The 14,990-nt window shown below is 37.6% G+C and overlaps 1 protein-coding gene across 1 annotated transcript in view; it reads right to left on the bottom strand.

Annotated features, from left to right (window-relative positions):
- Nucleotides 1-1,080: 1,080 nt before the first annotated feature.
- The window catches only part of TTC29 (tetratricopeptide repeat domain 29), a 116,938-nt gene continuing 103,028 nt past the window's right edge, over nt 1,081-14,990 (bottom strand). The window contains exons 11-12 of the mRNA XM_033061438.1: nt 2,720-2,792; nt 1,081-2,339 (exon numbers count right to left, since the gene is read on the bottom strand). Of these exons, the coding sequence (XP_032917329.1) occupies nt 2,755-2,792 (38 nt within the window). The 3' untranslated portion in view covers nt 1,081-2,339; nt 2,720-2,754. The remainder of the gene's footprint in view (nt 2,340-2,719; nt 2,793-14,990) is intronic.

Here is a 14,990-nt window from a genome sequence, read left to right as displayed (position 1 = left end):
GCAGTTGAGAGCTTTATTCCAGGATCCTGTCCAAACAATGATGTACAGAACAACATCCTGCCTAACCTCCTGCCCCATTAATTTGAAGGAGGAAGAGCCTTCGTTTTCCTGCTGAAAAACTCTGCAAGGGGCTGAACAACACCTGCATTCTGCCAGACTGATTAACTCATCAGACAAATTGTTACTGGGATGGGAGACAGGTATATTGAGCACAATAAGCACAATTTGCTCCCAAAGCTTCCTGACTTTCAAGAATAGAACTCACACTTACATTGCTATAGGATGATAAAATTCCCCTTATTTTTATTAAAAGCTCCATGATGAAAAAAATATTAAAAAGTATGGGAGAGTTAATGCTCTAGGGGATTACTGTAATTCATGACCAATTCCCACAAGCATATCAGAATTATCATGTAGTAGCAAGTGCAGATTGGCAAAAAAATAGTGAAAATAATGAATGCTATTTAACATAACTACACAGTAACTTTTGAGACACATATACAGAATGTTCAGTTCCTGCATACATTGGATTAAAAGCCATTAAGAATTTAAAAACTTGCCCTTGATAAATTGATAATTGTCTTTTCTAGAATATTGGCATGGTTTATGTAATTTTATGCACCTTTTCTTTTTTTTTTTTACTACAAAGCCAAATTCAATTAAGTAATTTCTTTCGACAATATTTTGACAAAAGAAATTCCAAATAACTAAAATTAGCAGTCATGCTTTACTTACTAAGATTAGAAAAGCTTGTAGGTTAACAGGATTTTAAGATATTTGAAAAATTGTGCTGGTTTTAGAATGTTTTTCTTATTTCATATTAATACTATTAAAATATAAGGGGGAAACTTCAGGGGTAAACAATACAGATGTTTCTATTTAATTCATAGTCCTGTTTCTCCTTCTGGTTTCCATAAAATGTTTACCTCATTTTAACACTCAGCAAAGAGATTTGTTGCCTATGTGTGTGCATAATTGCACGTGGGAATATACAACTTTTCAGCCTTGCAAACACCTTCTAAATTAACATTGTTATAATAAGCATGGCATTCAGACAATAAGGACCCATAAACAAAAGAACAAAATTATTGAGCTATTTGTATTTAAATTGCATGCATACAGCATTTTGGATCAAAAATAGTCTAATAAGAGCTGGTTAATGATACATTTTTACTATTCTTTAACAAGGAGAAACCCTATTGTCACATGTCAACCAAATACTCGGATTGCAATCCTGAAGAAAACTGTGAATTGAGTTATTACTATGGCAAAAGCTAATGCTTGCTCAAACACCATCATAAAACCTGATTATAGGTCTAATGGACCTCGCTACAAACTCTGAGTCTGGAAACCTCCATTTAAAGAAAGGAATGGTCGGTTACTGGGAGTGATAAAGCTTTGTTTGTTTAGTTTCAAAAAAGGGGTTTTCTAATAAGTGAAAGTATGAATCACCAGTTTTCCTAAATAAAATTCAAAGGTTCCAGATTCTGCTTTTATGTGTATTTTGCACAGTGGTAACTTCCATCTTCTGTCCTCTAACTTTTCCTAATGCCAACAGTGATGGCAGCAGGCTCTGAGAACTCTGAAGACCAAGATGTCAGTGGGTCATGTGGGGAACCCATTGTCAGGAGTTTCATCAGCTCAAAATGGGGCACAATTTTTACATAGAGACCAAAATCAGTGCTTCAGATTATTTACCAGAAAGAACCTAAGCAGAATTTTAGTTTACCTGATGGTGTGAAGCGCAGAGTCATGGAATGAGTCAGGCTGGGAGGGACCACATCTGGTCCCACCTCCAGGCAGGGTTATCCCAGAGCACAAGGCACTGGATTGCATCCAGATGGATTTTAAACAAACCTGGTTGTGTTTTCAGTCCAACCTGTGATATATATTGGATCAAAATTGCACCATAGTGTGCCATCTGGGGTGAATCAATTCTATTTCAGCTACAGCTGAACCCCAATCATTACACACATGCTAAAATCACTGGTAGCTCTATGAGTAAGTTTTTCTGAAAGGGACCATAATCTGGGATTTAAAGAAAACTCTCCAGACACATTTGGAGCCTGATCTTACAAGGCATTGAGCATCTTGGATTGCCATTCATGCTTAATATCTTAACAGGAGGACACTTTGGAAGACATTAAACAATGGGGGCAACTTTCTATTCTACTACTCTTAGTCTTTTTAAAAAAATTATTTCAATAACAGGTGGGGTTTTTTTGATAATAACATTTTAATGACAAAACTTGCTAAAATTCCTACTTTGTTGCACCACTCTTCAAGGATCTTCCTGTACTCATTATACATGAGTTTCTCTGTCAGTAAGCAGGCATCCTCTAGAATAAAAAACAGCAAATAGAAAAATATTAAAATGTCAGAAGTTTATGTATATACATTGATATCTACATGTTTTATATTTGGGGTTGGCATCTGATTAATCAGATTTGTTTCCGTCTCAAAGGCTTATTTCTGTAAATTAAAAGTAATTACACGATCAAAGGCAATTAAATTCTGAAACTGGGAATATGTGTAAAAAAACTGAGGGAAGTGTGAATTCATTCATTTATGAGCAGGAAAAATATAATTATTTAGACATAGTAAGACAGAGATGATGTGTAATTGCCTGTCAAAATCAGATTAAGTATTGATAGCAATGACATTTCGTAAAAATCAGCAGATTGGTATAAAGTCTGTGGGGTAAGAGCAAATACTGTACCAGGAAGATCTAGAACTGGTGTCTTGGACAGAGGCTCACAGAGGCTTTGAGGCACTTGTTTCTTTACCATGCTCTGTTATTAAAAAAAAAAACAGAAGTGCATGAGTGTTTTAGACTTACAACACATTTAATGATTAAAAGGCATAAATGGTTTAATTGAAAAACACGACCTACGGTAAAAAGTCACAAGAGAAGGAAACTTAAAAAACACACAGGTGAGTCACATAAGACATAATCCTAGAGGTACAGAACTGACAGGGGTTTCTGCTCTCATTTCTTGCACTCCTGTGCAGCAGCTCTCCAACAGGACAGGTCTGGGTGGGAACAGCTGGGAAGCCAACATGGGAGATGCATTTGGGAGAAGAGGATGGCCAAGACAGCACTGAAAGATGGCAGGCAGGGGGAAGACCATGCAGGGGAGGAATTGAAGCAAGAGAAGGCTGCCACCTCTCCATGGGGGTTTTCTTCATGTGATGTGATCCAGGGAACCCTGTGGCTGGGACTCTGCAGTTCTTGACAGCCACAGAGTTCATTTCCTCCAGTGATGCTGTCTCATTCCTTCCTCACTCCGTTTCCACACCAAACTCCCACCTCCTGGCTGCACTTTCTGCTCCTTTCCCAGGGGCTCTCCAGCAACACCTCCCTTTGCCTTGTTCCACTCACACCATCCCTGGGGCATTGCTCCTTATTTTGGGAACTACTGATCTGCTTCACCTCCTCAAATGAAGAAAGCACACATGTATATCTAGTCCATCCCTGACAACTATTCTCCAAGGCTTCTGATGAAGGCTGTTTCACAACACCCTTAATCTCTCTGTTTCAGTGCTTCACAGCCGTATTGCTTGGTTTCTTCCCTAATACTTAAGATAAATATTTATTGCAAATTAAACTGATTTTTCTCTTGTTCTACCTTTTGCAGACACAAAGAGCAATGGAACACTGTCCTCTTTCAGAATAACTCCTAATAGCTTGAGAGACTATTTTCCTTTCTCTAATCTTCTCTTTTGGAGGCTAAGCAAACACAATCTCTTCAATATTTGGAAGGACCTCACGTTTTCTTAACTGAATCCTCCTCAATTTGTCATTACCTCTTTGCACCATGATGCCTAAAACTGGACTTTAGTTTTCAGTCACAGCAATACCAATGGTGTTTGTATAGCATTATAATTTAACTCATGGCCAAAATAAATCATCCAGTTCTGGTGACAGTGAAGAATAATGTTCAAAGCGGTGTCTCTGCTGGTGCAATGTCTGGAACAGATTAAAGCTACTGGACCACTTAAGACTCAATAAAATTTCTGTTTTGTCATTTCAAAGGCTTTTATTAAGTATAGTTGCTAACTAGGACTTTATCCATACTTGTATGCAAGTAAGAACAGGATAAGTAATTTTTTGAAGAATATCTGAGAATTAGCATTTCCATATGCAGTCCCATTTTGTAAGAGGGCACTGTGTATGTTAGTGGTTTACTCTGTATTTAACAATGTAGTTATTCCAGGTGACACGTTCTGAAATCAGGCCTAAAATAAATGAATGGGAATTCCTTTCCTAGTAGACCAAGTCTTACATGAAAAGAATCTAATAAAACCTGCATGGCTTGGTTTGGTTTAGGAACTGAGCCAGTGGGAAGCAGCCCAGAACCCCAGGCAGTCCAGAAATGCTCACAGGGGTCAGAACCGTGCTGCCCCACCCCAGCTTCACACCAGTGCAGTGTTACTGCTCTTTCCAGTGGATGCACCTCGGTGGAAAAGTGGTGCAAAGTGGGTGACTCACGCCCAAAATGTGGCTGGGTACAGCAACATCTGTATTTCCAGGCAAACACAGAAAAGTGTCCCTGACAGCTACAGACACTGACACATGCAAGAGACAGTGGGGATGTGCACATAACAGATGGGGAGTTACAGCAGAAATTGCTTTTCTTGTGCACCTTTTAGCCTTTTGCCTTCACACTTGGACACCAAGCTATTATTGGCTGATTAACAGTTCTGCCCTCCCAGCACATATTAAGCATATCAAGGATAACTGATGGAACACTGAGCCATAAATGTTTTCTTGGCATTTGTTTGGCCTATGCTATTTGGAAACAATAAAAGCATCTCATATTCATAATGATAATACATATATACCACCAGAGATAACATCATCAAGCATTCTTCTTCCATCTCATTGTGCAAAATGTGGAGATAACATTAATATGTATTAATAGAATGTAAATATAATTAATCATAATAGGATGTCCCTGACAGATTATCACTGCTGTTGATAAAATATAATTTAAATTGTCTGGTCAGATTTTCAGTGCAGCTAGAATTGGCATCTCTGTTCCTTCTGTTTCCATGTGCCTATCTACAGAATGCTATGCTTCCAAAAATCTCATTATTTCACGATTTTTTTTGAGAAAACAATGCAGGGATTCAAGTCCTTCACATTATATGATTAGTGAAAAGCCATACAAAAGAAAGAAGATCCCACCCACAAAGACTGAAACTACAACTAACTCCAGAGAGGACAGGAATTTTAGGCACCATTCTCTCAAAAGATTATAAAGAAAATGAAACAGATGACACCTGAGACTGCATGCCCATGGGATGGGAAAGCATTCAAATCCAAGGTTTGCATTATTCAAAGACTGGTGGACTTTACTAAACAAGAATTCCACTGAAAGCTCCATGAAGTGTTGAAGTCATAAGAGGACTACTGTTTCAGGCAGCTGAAACTGGTTTGGAGGAAAAAAAAAAAAAAAAGAAAAAAAAGAAAAAAAAAAAGAAATATTTTTGAGGAGATGACAAAAGTAAAAACGAGTATAGCATGCATGAGGTGACCAAGAAACCATTTTTCACTGTGTTTTCCAAATAAAAAGAATGAAGTCAGGTTTACTAAAAGTGGGAAGTGCTGGGCTTGGATACAAAGCAAGGGCTTCTTTGTGCACTGCCACCTCATCACTGGAACTCCCTGCTGCAGGATGCTGAGGATGCAGTAGTTTTCTGTGGGCTCAAGAGGTGCCATGGCAAACAAACAGAGGGAAAGCCTCCAGAGGGATAGCCTCTCCTACTCCTCCACTACAGCTCCCCCAGTTAAGCAGAATCCTCCAACACATCACCTCAAACAAGATATGGTAACACACTGTTAGGTTCTCACATGGATTCAGGTGCCTGTACACAAACAAGGCCCTATGTGCAACTCCTGCTAATGAGACTGAACTCAGACTGTAATGTACATAAAAAAGTAGCAATATAAGGCAACACAGCATTTTCACAACATCTATTTTCTTTTAACAGAATTACTTCCACGTATTCAGATCCACCACTAGCCAACAGTGATTATTTTTTGTCACAAAAGGGAGGGAAAGCAAGACCATGTCCATGTATTACCATGTTGGTGTAACACTGCTGATGAGACATAACTCATTATTGTATTTTAAAATTTACTTGCATTTTTAAAGGTCATGCAGCTGCTTTGAGTTATATAATCTGAAGAATGATGTAATAGTGTAGGAAGAGAGAGCAAAAAATAATACGACTGCCAACAACATGCTCATCCCATACTTGTGGATGATCTTCCTATATATTTTTCTATCTTGATAAATTAAAATTGATGCAATGCCTTTTCGAAGCATGTTGGGCCTACCTGTTTAACCATGTATCCTTACTTGGTTCACTTGGAATGGAGGCAGTTGCACTTGGAGGTTTTATTAATATAAAGATTAATGAATTTGTACAATTTGGGCATGCAAAGCATTTCTATCAGGCATATTCCATTTAGAATAAGCAGTAAACCATATATAAGGGTTGTGTCAAAGTTTACTGAATAGGGCCCTTGGTAGCTAATGTAACATTTCTCCAACAAATCAAAGGTATTGTTCTATGCTCACATGAATATACAGTAGCCATTACCTTAAATTTAAAACTCACTGTGAGCAGCAAACACACTGTGGGGATATGAAGGCCATATTGTATCAGTGGAGTCTGCAGAGATTTTCTTCATATGGCTTTGCCTTGTTGAAATATATGTTGCAGTTGAAAGCTAAAGGGATTACTTTTGAATAGTCATCACAAAGGTTGATTATATTCGTATATCATTTAGCTGGACCCTGCAGGCTATTATTCCATTAGCTGCGCTGGCCCTGCACTGTCAAAAAGTTGATCGTATAATGTAAAAAGGGTCCATGCTATGTTAAGGTATGTGGAGTAACTTGAAGCAGTAATCTTTTAAGAGCAGTACAGCTCTGTACTTGAAGGTAGATTGCATTTAAAATAAATACCCCCAAAATGGAGTAAGTACAATAAACCTACCTCTGTTTCCTATTTTTCCTTCTTCAAATAGGCTGTATGTAATTTGAGTAAGTTAATTGCACCAGGTAAGATATTGGCTATGTTTTCATGCTCACAGCCAAAGAACTACACCTCAAAATAGCCGTGTCTTTATGTGAAAGCCTCATGGAAATGACGTTTCTGGTGAAATAGCCTTGCTGATTATGCTTCCCTTGCACATGCAAACACACACACATTTTCTTTCAGTGCTTAATAAAATGGATCTTCAGATGGTTCCATTATGTGGATGCCTTAATATTATTTTATGCTAAAACATGGACAGCGCATTAGATTGAAAGCATCTTACTGTTCCAGGAGGCAGAGCAATCATGGACTATCCCTAGATAGCAAATGCTCCCATTGGGGAAACAATGCCAACAACACAGCTAATGAATCACAGCAGTTATTAATCATGGGCATTTGGAAAAGCCACACATAATAGAGATGGACTCTCAAAATTAGCAAGGTTAGAAGGTGGGACCGAGAAAAAGACAGAAGATCATTCAATTGCATTTTAGAACAAGTTTATGGATAAGTATTTGCTTCAGTAGAGTTGTGCCCATGCTTGCCTCTGTCTTTCTAAGCAGGCAGAGAAAAATAATTTAGGCAGCTTGGTTGTCTCAGCTTTCGGATCCTTGAAGGACAATTTGGCAAAAATAAATAAATAATAAACACACACATACAAGACCTTAGGGCTTATGGCCGAGTTGGAAGGGAGAGAGTGCTTCTTTTATGAGACAAAGTTGTTTAATTTAGATTGTAAAAGCAAGAGTTGGTTCTCTTTCAGTACACCATATATATTATTCAGGGCAATGAATGAGTCTTTATGAGTACAAACGGGAGCCTTTAATGAACTACAGCAAGCACTTGAGCAGGTAGGTTTCTATGAATAAAGGCTTCACAGATGGGCAAGTTTATGAATGAGAAGCAGAATTTATTTTACAAGCTTTTGAAGAGCCTACTCAGACTATGGCACTATAAAGAAAGTGCAAGGTTTTTCTGGTTTGGGTCAGAAAACCTAACAGGAATATGAATTTTTCCCTGACTAATAACTTTCATTGTTTACTTATTCATATTCAACAGCTCTCACACAAATTAATTTTCCTCTCTTACACAGTTTGGGCATGTTTCAGACATTTGTACAACAATGGAAATCTCTCTTGATCTTACATTTTTCAGTTCTGTGCATTGTTATACATTGATCTGTGACATCTTTTGCACAAACCATTTATTGAATATTGATTTTAAATAACAGCTCTATCAGGCCAAATTGCTGACTGTAGTTAGAAAACCAGGGATTTTTCTCAAGGCTAAAATATGACACCATGTCTTTTGTGTATCTGGAAGTTAGAGATCACAAAAAATCTACACAAATATTGGCAACAGAAAAATCAGCTTTGGAAAACAATAATTGAGAAGAGCACTTCAAACATGAAGAAACCTAAACAAAAACACTGCCAGTTTTTAATTTATAGTTTTACCTTTACTGTCAACAAATTCTACATGAAATCGAAACTATTAGCTTAAAATTTCAGTACAGCATCTTGTCTCTGGCTCTACTTTTTACTTGCCTTTCAGTGTCTTGAAATATTCTCAGTCAAAGGCAAAGTTTTCCAGTAACACAAAGCAGGTGAGCATCTGCCCAGCTGGTTAATCAAAGTTTCCACAGTGCAAAGTAGAATTCCCAAATGGCCTAGAGAAGGGTTTCTTTTCTTCCAGCCCCCATCGAGATGCAGAATGATCACAACTGGAATCTACTTGCTGTCTCCTAAAGACAGGACAAGTCCTGGGGGACCTGCTGAGAAAGTAACTTCTGACAAAGGGTGTCTGCTTGCTCTTGTGGTAGAAGCCAAACTCGCTCTTGGCTACCCTGAGGAGCTGGTGAGAACACACAAAGAGTATAAAAATACTTCTATTACCTCTGTGTCTGCTGACATGAGCTATCACTAAAGATTGAGCCTGAAATCTACTCAAATCCATATGAATGTAAACCCTTACCTTGCTCACAGAAGTGGCATTTTATTTTCTCAAAGAACGTCTGCCAGTATTTTTAGAGGCATTCCTACAGACTTTTACAGAAATGTGTCTATCTCAATGATACATGCATCAAAGCTTTAGCACACATCTTTAGAGTTATGGTGAAATCTACTCTCATTGCAAAGGACAAAGAAGCAGTAAGTGGGCTGATGTTTCTGACAATATTGATCATAACAGAAGCAGCATATTTGTTAGTAATTTGTGTGCAGAATTATCATGGCTACTTCACTGTAAAAAAAAAAAAAGCAAATCCAGGTATATTGGGTGCTCAGTAAATAAATACAGTACAGTAGCTGTGAAAACACAGATTTCAGGCACAGTGTCAATTCTGACACCAATTCATAACAAAGCCACTACACAGAAAAATTCTTTTTGTCTTCCCCCAGTTTACTGCAGTCCTTGTACTGTAAATTTAAATACTCTGTTGGAAAATCTATTTTTTGCATTTACTGTACAACTTTTGTGTATGACTTCACATAAAACCTCATCCCCTTTCCTTTACTCAGACATAGTGCATTTTGTCTGTTAAGTACTTGGTATAAAGGCACAATTAAAACCTGCAAGACAGCATAACAGGTCAGTTCATACCTGCCTTTTGTGAGCACCATCTTCTACCCATTGAGTAAAACACCGAGCAGAGGAGCTGCTCACTGGCAGTGTGTAATATTTATTTCTGAATATGCAGCTTGATGTGTCTTCAAAGGACCTGACTGTCACAGAGTGGTTAGCACCCCTTTCTATGAAATTCAGGTTCCTTAAAGGTGTCCCAGGGGAGGAAAGCTGGGAAACACAGATTGCTTAAACACGTCCTCTTGCTACCATCACACTGAGGTTCAAATGCAGTATCAGACTGCTCTGATTTTAGTTCTTTTGCTTTATCTCTGTACTTTGGCATAAGTATCCTGTGTAATTTTTATTGAGAGTTTCTTGTTCTGCATCTCTCATTCTTTATGTTCTGGTTATGCTCTGCAGTTTTCTGGCCTCTAAAAATTTACCTGCTCTTCTATAATTACATTTGTAAGTGCACTTTTTCACGGCTGAGACTTTCAGCATCTCCAGTGATGACTCTGCTTGGTCACTTGTAAACCTGAGGACTTTACAATTCAGGTTTTTTTGCCTGGGAAACTGTCTTCCAAGAGCTTAGCCAAAGATATCACCTGGGTACAGAAGCAGAATCCAGCAAAGCAGAGAAATCCCAGCAATTCATCTGCTACAAAAAACCAAAGGAAGGCCATGGAGATTTTTTTCTCCTTACTTGACTTTAGCTTTACATCTTCTAAGGTACCTCAGGCATGCGTGCATCCTCTCTGGATGAGGAGATGTAGGGAAGTGTCTGGAAGATGATATTCTTTAAAAAGAAGGGATGGAATCCCTTACAGAAGTACCATTTTCTTGTGACTGAGCTTGTCTGGGCAGAATATTGCTCCCCTCAAAGACTGAAGCGAAGTGCACCTACTTATATTTTAAAAATAACCAGTGAAAATAGCTGCTGGAAATAAAGGTCCTGGTTTATGCAGGGTCCTTACAGTGACATATGCTGACACTGGTGTGCTATGGGACATACCTCTCCCTTGGGCACTTGGGAGAATCTTCTTTGTCTCAGCTTTTGTGGCTGATTTTACCAACAGATCAAGAACATAGAATCAGAGATCAGACCTAATTCTTTTCACTAGGCATTGGAAACAATACTTTTGCTGGCCACAGCAACATAGAGTGTTCAGTTTCTCCCTCCTAGTTTTTGAATTTATGGCCATGTTCTTCCAGACAACGTGTGACAACTTGAAAGGCCACTACTCGTCTTTACAGATAAGTAGAGAGCGCCAGCTTTCACGCCAGTCACCCGCTTCTTTTGATGAGAAATAGATTCACATGAAAAAAAGATTACACTGAAAAATGGAAATGGATTTTCTGTTTTATTAGCAGTAGCACAAGACTTGTGAGCTACTTTAGAAAGTTATAGAACTACAGAGACTTTTAAGAAAAAGCCAGCAGAAACTAGAATTTAAAAATAAATGCTCTGGCTAGTCTGGGTCCAATTCTCAAGTGATACAGCCAATGAAGCTTCACTGAAGTTAGCATGGTTATGTCAGCTTTGCCAAATTGCTTCAAAACAGATATTTTTAGAAAACATTTGACTTGAGAAATTTTAAATTCCCTTTGAATTATGCCATATCAGTCACATTGTTTTGCTATAAGAACAGCAGAGGTTAGAAGCATGCAGATGTCACCCTGCCACTCCACTCCTTGACCACAATGATGAGAGTCACCAGCAGGTACTCCCAGTGCGGCAGACACTTAGCTGAGGGGAAGCATTCTAGGTTCAAGGGAAGGAGAGCAGCAATGGGTGACCTGGCTTCTTTTGGATCTTTTCCACAACCACAATGCCAGGGGAGAAAAGGAAACAGGGTTATTAAGGTGTTGCTGCTCAGTTCTGTCCCTCTCAAAGGCACCAGTGGAAATGCAGGCAGACACCAGCTGTTGCTGGTTTGAAATGCTTTCCTAAGATGAGAGAAGTCATGCAAAGCCACCAGCTGAGAAATAAGGAAGGAATTTTTCCCCAGGGCACAAGTCAGATAGGGATTCTGGCTGATCTTATTTTTTTTTATAAACTGTTCCCACAATTGAGGAAATCTGTTATGAAATTATCTTAGGTTTGAAAATACCACAATTTCCCCAAATTCAGAAAGTGAATGGTGAACTTGAGATAATTTCGGGTATTTGAATGTATTACAGACTGGGGGACCCCTTGACTGTGCCATCATACCCCTTTGTGGGAAGATGTGAGAGTCTCTTTGGAAGCTGGATAAATTCCAAGCTCTGGGTAGAAGACTCTGGGTACCAGTAATTTGATAACATCAGTTTGTACTCAGATAAATGTTTGGTGCTTTGACACCAGGTCTTCCTAATAAAAACAGCAACTGGCTTAAAATCCGTGCAGGGTTCTGATCAAACCACTGTCCTGCTCATAGCAAAATTCACAAGGTATAATAGACAAAATTAATTAGTAGAAATTGGAGTAAGACAGCCCTGCTTGGAGGTTTCAGAGTCTCCAGGTCACAGGTGAGCCTGCCAGGCACAGCAGTGGGTAACAGCCCTGGGAAGGTTTGCTTGCCCCGCTGCAAGTCTCCCTGGTGGACTGTTTGCTGTGGCTCTATTTAATTCTTAATCTCTGCATCTCTGTTTAATTCCTAGCTGCTTTAGAGACCTGTTGTAACACAGCAGTTAAAAAAAATATTCACATGTACTGCCAGGCCTCCCCAAAGAGCACTAACTTGACACGTAGGCCATGACAGCTGGGCTTGGACTACTAAGAAATCTAATCCAGGGTTTCCATCATCTCAGTTGTTGCCTTTCTTTCATTACAGTTTGACTCAGCCCCTAATGGATTCAGCTTTATAAAATCAGAAAAAGAGGAAAAGAAAGCAATTTATTCATGTTTCACTAGAGCTCACAGAAGACATGAATTTTCTCTAAAAATGCAAATTATTTTGTGCCACACAAGTGAGACTGGGCAGCTAAAGCTCTTAGAGGAAGGGCCTTTCCCAGGGCTAATGTTTTTATACCCAGTGATTGAATAAATCGATCCCCTTTTTATCACATCTCTTTTCCTCTCCTTTTTCTTCAGAAGAAAGTAACCAAAGGTACCAAGGCACCCTTTTTAATTCTAAGAAAACGGATTATGTGTGTTAATTTGGTTTTTAATCCCAGACATATCAAAATAAACACCACAGACATGTGTAACAGAAATCAATATCTCTTAAGCATCAAGTTAGTAAAAACAAGGATTTAGTAAGAATCCAAGATGTAAAAGACTAATGTACAAACTAAGCCCTTATTTATGTAGTGTGCCATTATACAAGCTCAATATAAACCTGAAAGAAACTATTTCAGAAGAGCAGAAATGGTTTACTTGCACTGCATCAAAAATGACCCCATAAGACCTCCTTTACTGAGCTAGCCCAGATATTTAATGTGAACATATGTTTTTAAAGGATTTCTTGTCTTATGTCCAGTCATTCTTGTTAATTCATGGGACAGCATACTGCAGATGTGCTTTTTTCTATGTTACATAAAGCAAAAATTACATTTAACAAGTGCAAGGTTGGTCATAAAAAATAAACAAAAATAGACTCTTAAAAGCTGGGAAATCACAAAGTGAAGCTATCAGTCATTCTTATTGAGAAGGGTGAGGACAATGTGAAATAAAACTTGCACATCTATGAAGAGACATTCCTAATATGCCAGCACATGCCTGTTATTTCCCATTCTCTATAGGTTGCTTTCATTGGCTCAATATTTCTTCCTTTAGGGTAAGCAGCGGTGCATGCTTGCTCTAGATTCCCTTTCCAGTCATTGACTTCAATTTTAAAAGTAATTAAATTAAATATTTTGAACTTATCTGCAAGTTTGTTTACTCGAAAGAGGAGAGAAATCAGTGTTAGTTTTTGTGTGTTCTATGTGAGAAGCTTAAACTGTATGTTTTTCTACCAGTACTGTTATTTGTTAATACAATTGTTTAATATGCTAATAAAATAGCTTTCAGGTTAGTTTTCAAATACCAATCCAAATCTAAGTATAAATTTGTGCACCTTATCCATATGCAAACTAATCACACCATTGTGATGAGTATTTAGTTCTATATTGTTTTTCTCCTTCCTGAGTACAGAGAAGTAATACCACTTCAAAAAAAGGAAGATTGTCTTCTACTCTTTTTCTGATACTAAAGATCTCAATCTTGCATCCATTATTTGTACTTTTCTTTCAAGAGGTGTCATAAGAAATTCAGAAAGAGGAATCAGTCTGTCTTCTAGGACATTGTTAATTCAGAGATTGCTAAGTTCACCTGTATCTTAAATACACATTTCCTTTATATATTTACATTCAAATTATCATTTGTAATGGCAAAGTATCTTCACAATTAACAATTACGTGAAAAGACAAGTTTAGTATGAAATTTGCTTTCTGATTTTATAGGAACAACATGTCACAGAAACAGTTAAAACTCAGCTCCCCACAAACTTTTAAGTAATGCTTTAACAAAACAATATTTTTTTAATAACTTCATCTGAAGTTTAATCTCACACAAAAATTATTTACAATCCAATAAAGGTAACAGCTACTGGCATGTTAAAAGTAGTTTTAGTAGAGAAGTTTAAATTTTGAAATGGGAGATTTATTTTGAAGAGTTCTGGATCTGTTAATGGACAACTAAATTTAGTAAGAAAATGGTAATTAATGATTTTATATACAATGTCTGCTAAGGACTTACCTATTCACCAAAGGCAAGTGTAAACAAACAACATATATATAAGCCAATATAAGCCAGGTTCATGTCTGGACTAAATCCTGACTTTGGAAAACTTCCCAAGTCACTTTATTAACCATTATAAATATAATATTAATCAAAGGGGGTATAATATCAAAGTTTACATTTATGCCTATGTAATTTTATGTATTTTTAAAGAAAATATATGTGTTTACTATATACAGAAAGTAAATAGAAAAAACAGCAGTCTTAAGACACTGTGAAATAAAGGGTTAAAATTTAAACTTTTGAAAAAAAGACATGCATTTTTGTGGGTTTTTTTGTTTTTTTTTTGCAAACATTTAAATAAATCATGACATCTTAATTCAAGCATGCATCATATGCTTGTGAGAAAATACGACTTGGCAAAAATGTAATATGCCAGCTTTGAAGTTAATTTTGAAAAGCTCACACAAGACACTACAGACAACTCATTGCATCTTCTGGAATTTCAAAAACAAGACAGCAATCCTAGAACCTTTCAGGACTCCTGTACAAGCTGAACACCAGGCAAAAATGAGCCACAAAGGATCACAAACTAAATTATTTTGTTGCTTTCACATCCCTGCCCCTACTTTTTGGGCTACCAGGTAAACCTTTCAGAAGATACAACTCTTTC

Source organism: Catharus ustulatus, chromosome 5 (genome assembly GCF_009819885.2).
Source record: "Catharus ustulatus isolate bCatUst1 chromosome 5, bCatUst1.pri.v2, whole genome shotgun sequence".
NCBI lineage: Eukaryota > Metazoa > Chordata > Aves > Passeriformes > Turdidae > Catharus > Catharus ustulatus.
The sequence above is the reverse complement of the archived record's forward strand: the minus strand, read 5'-3'. Positions and strand labels throughout refer to the sequence as shown.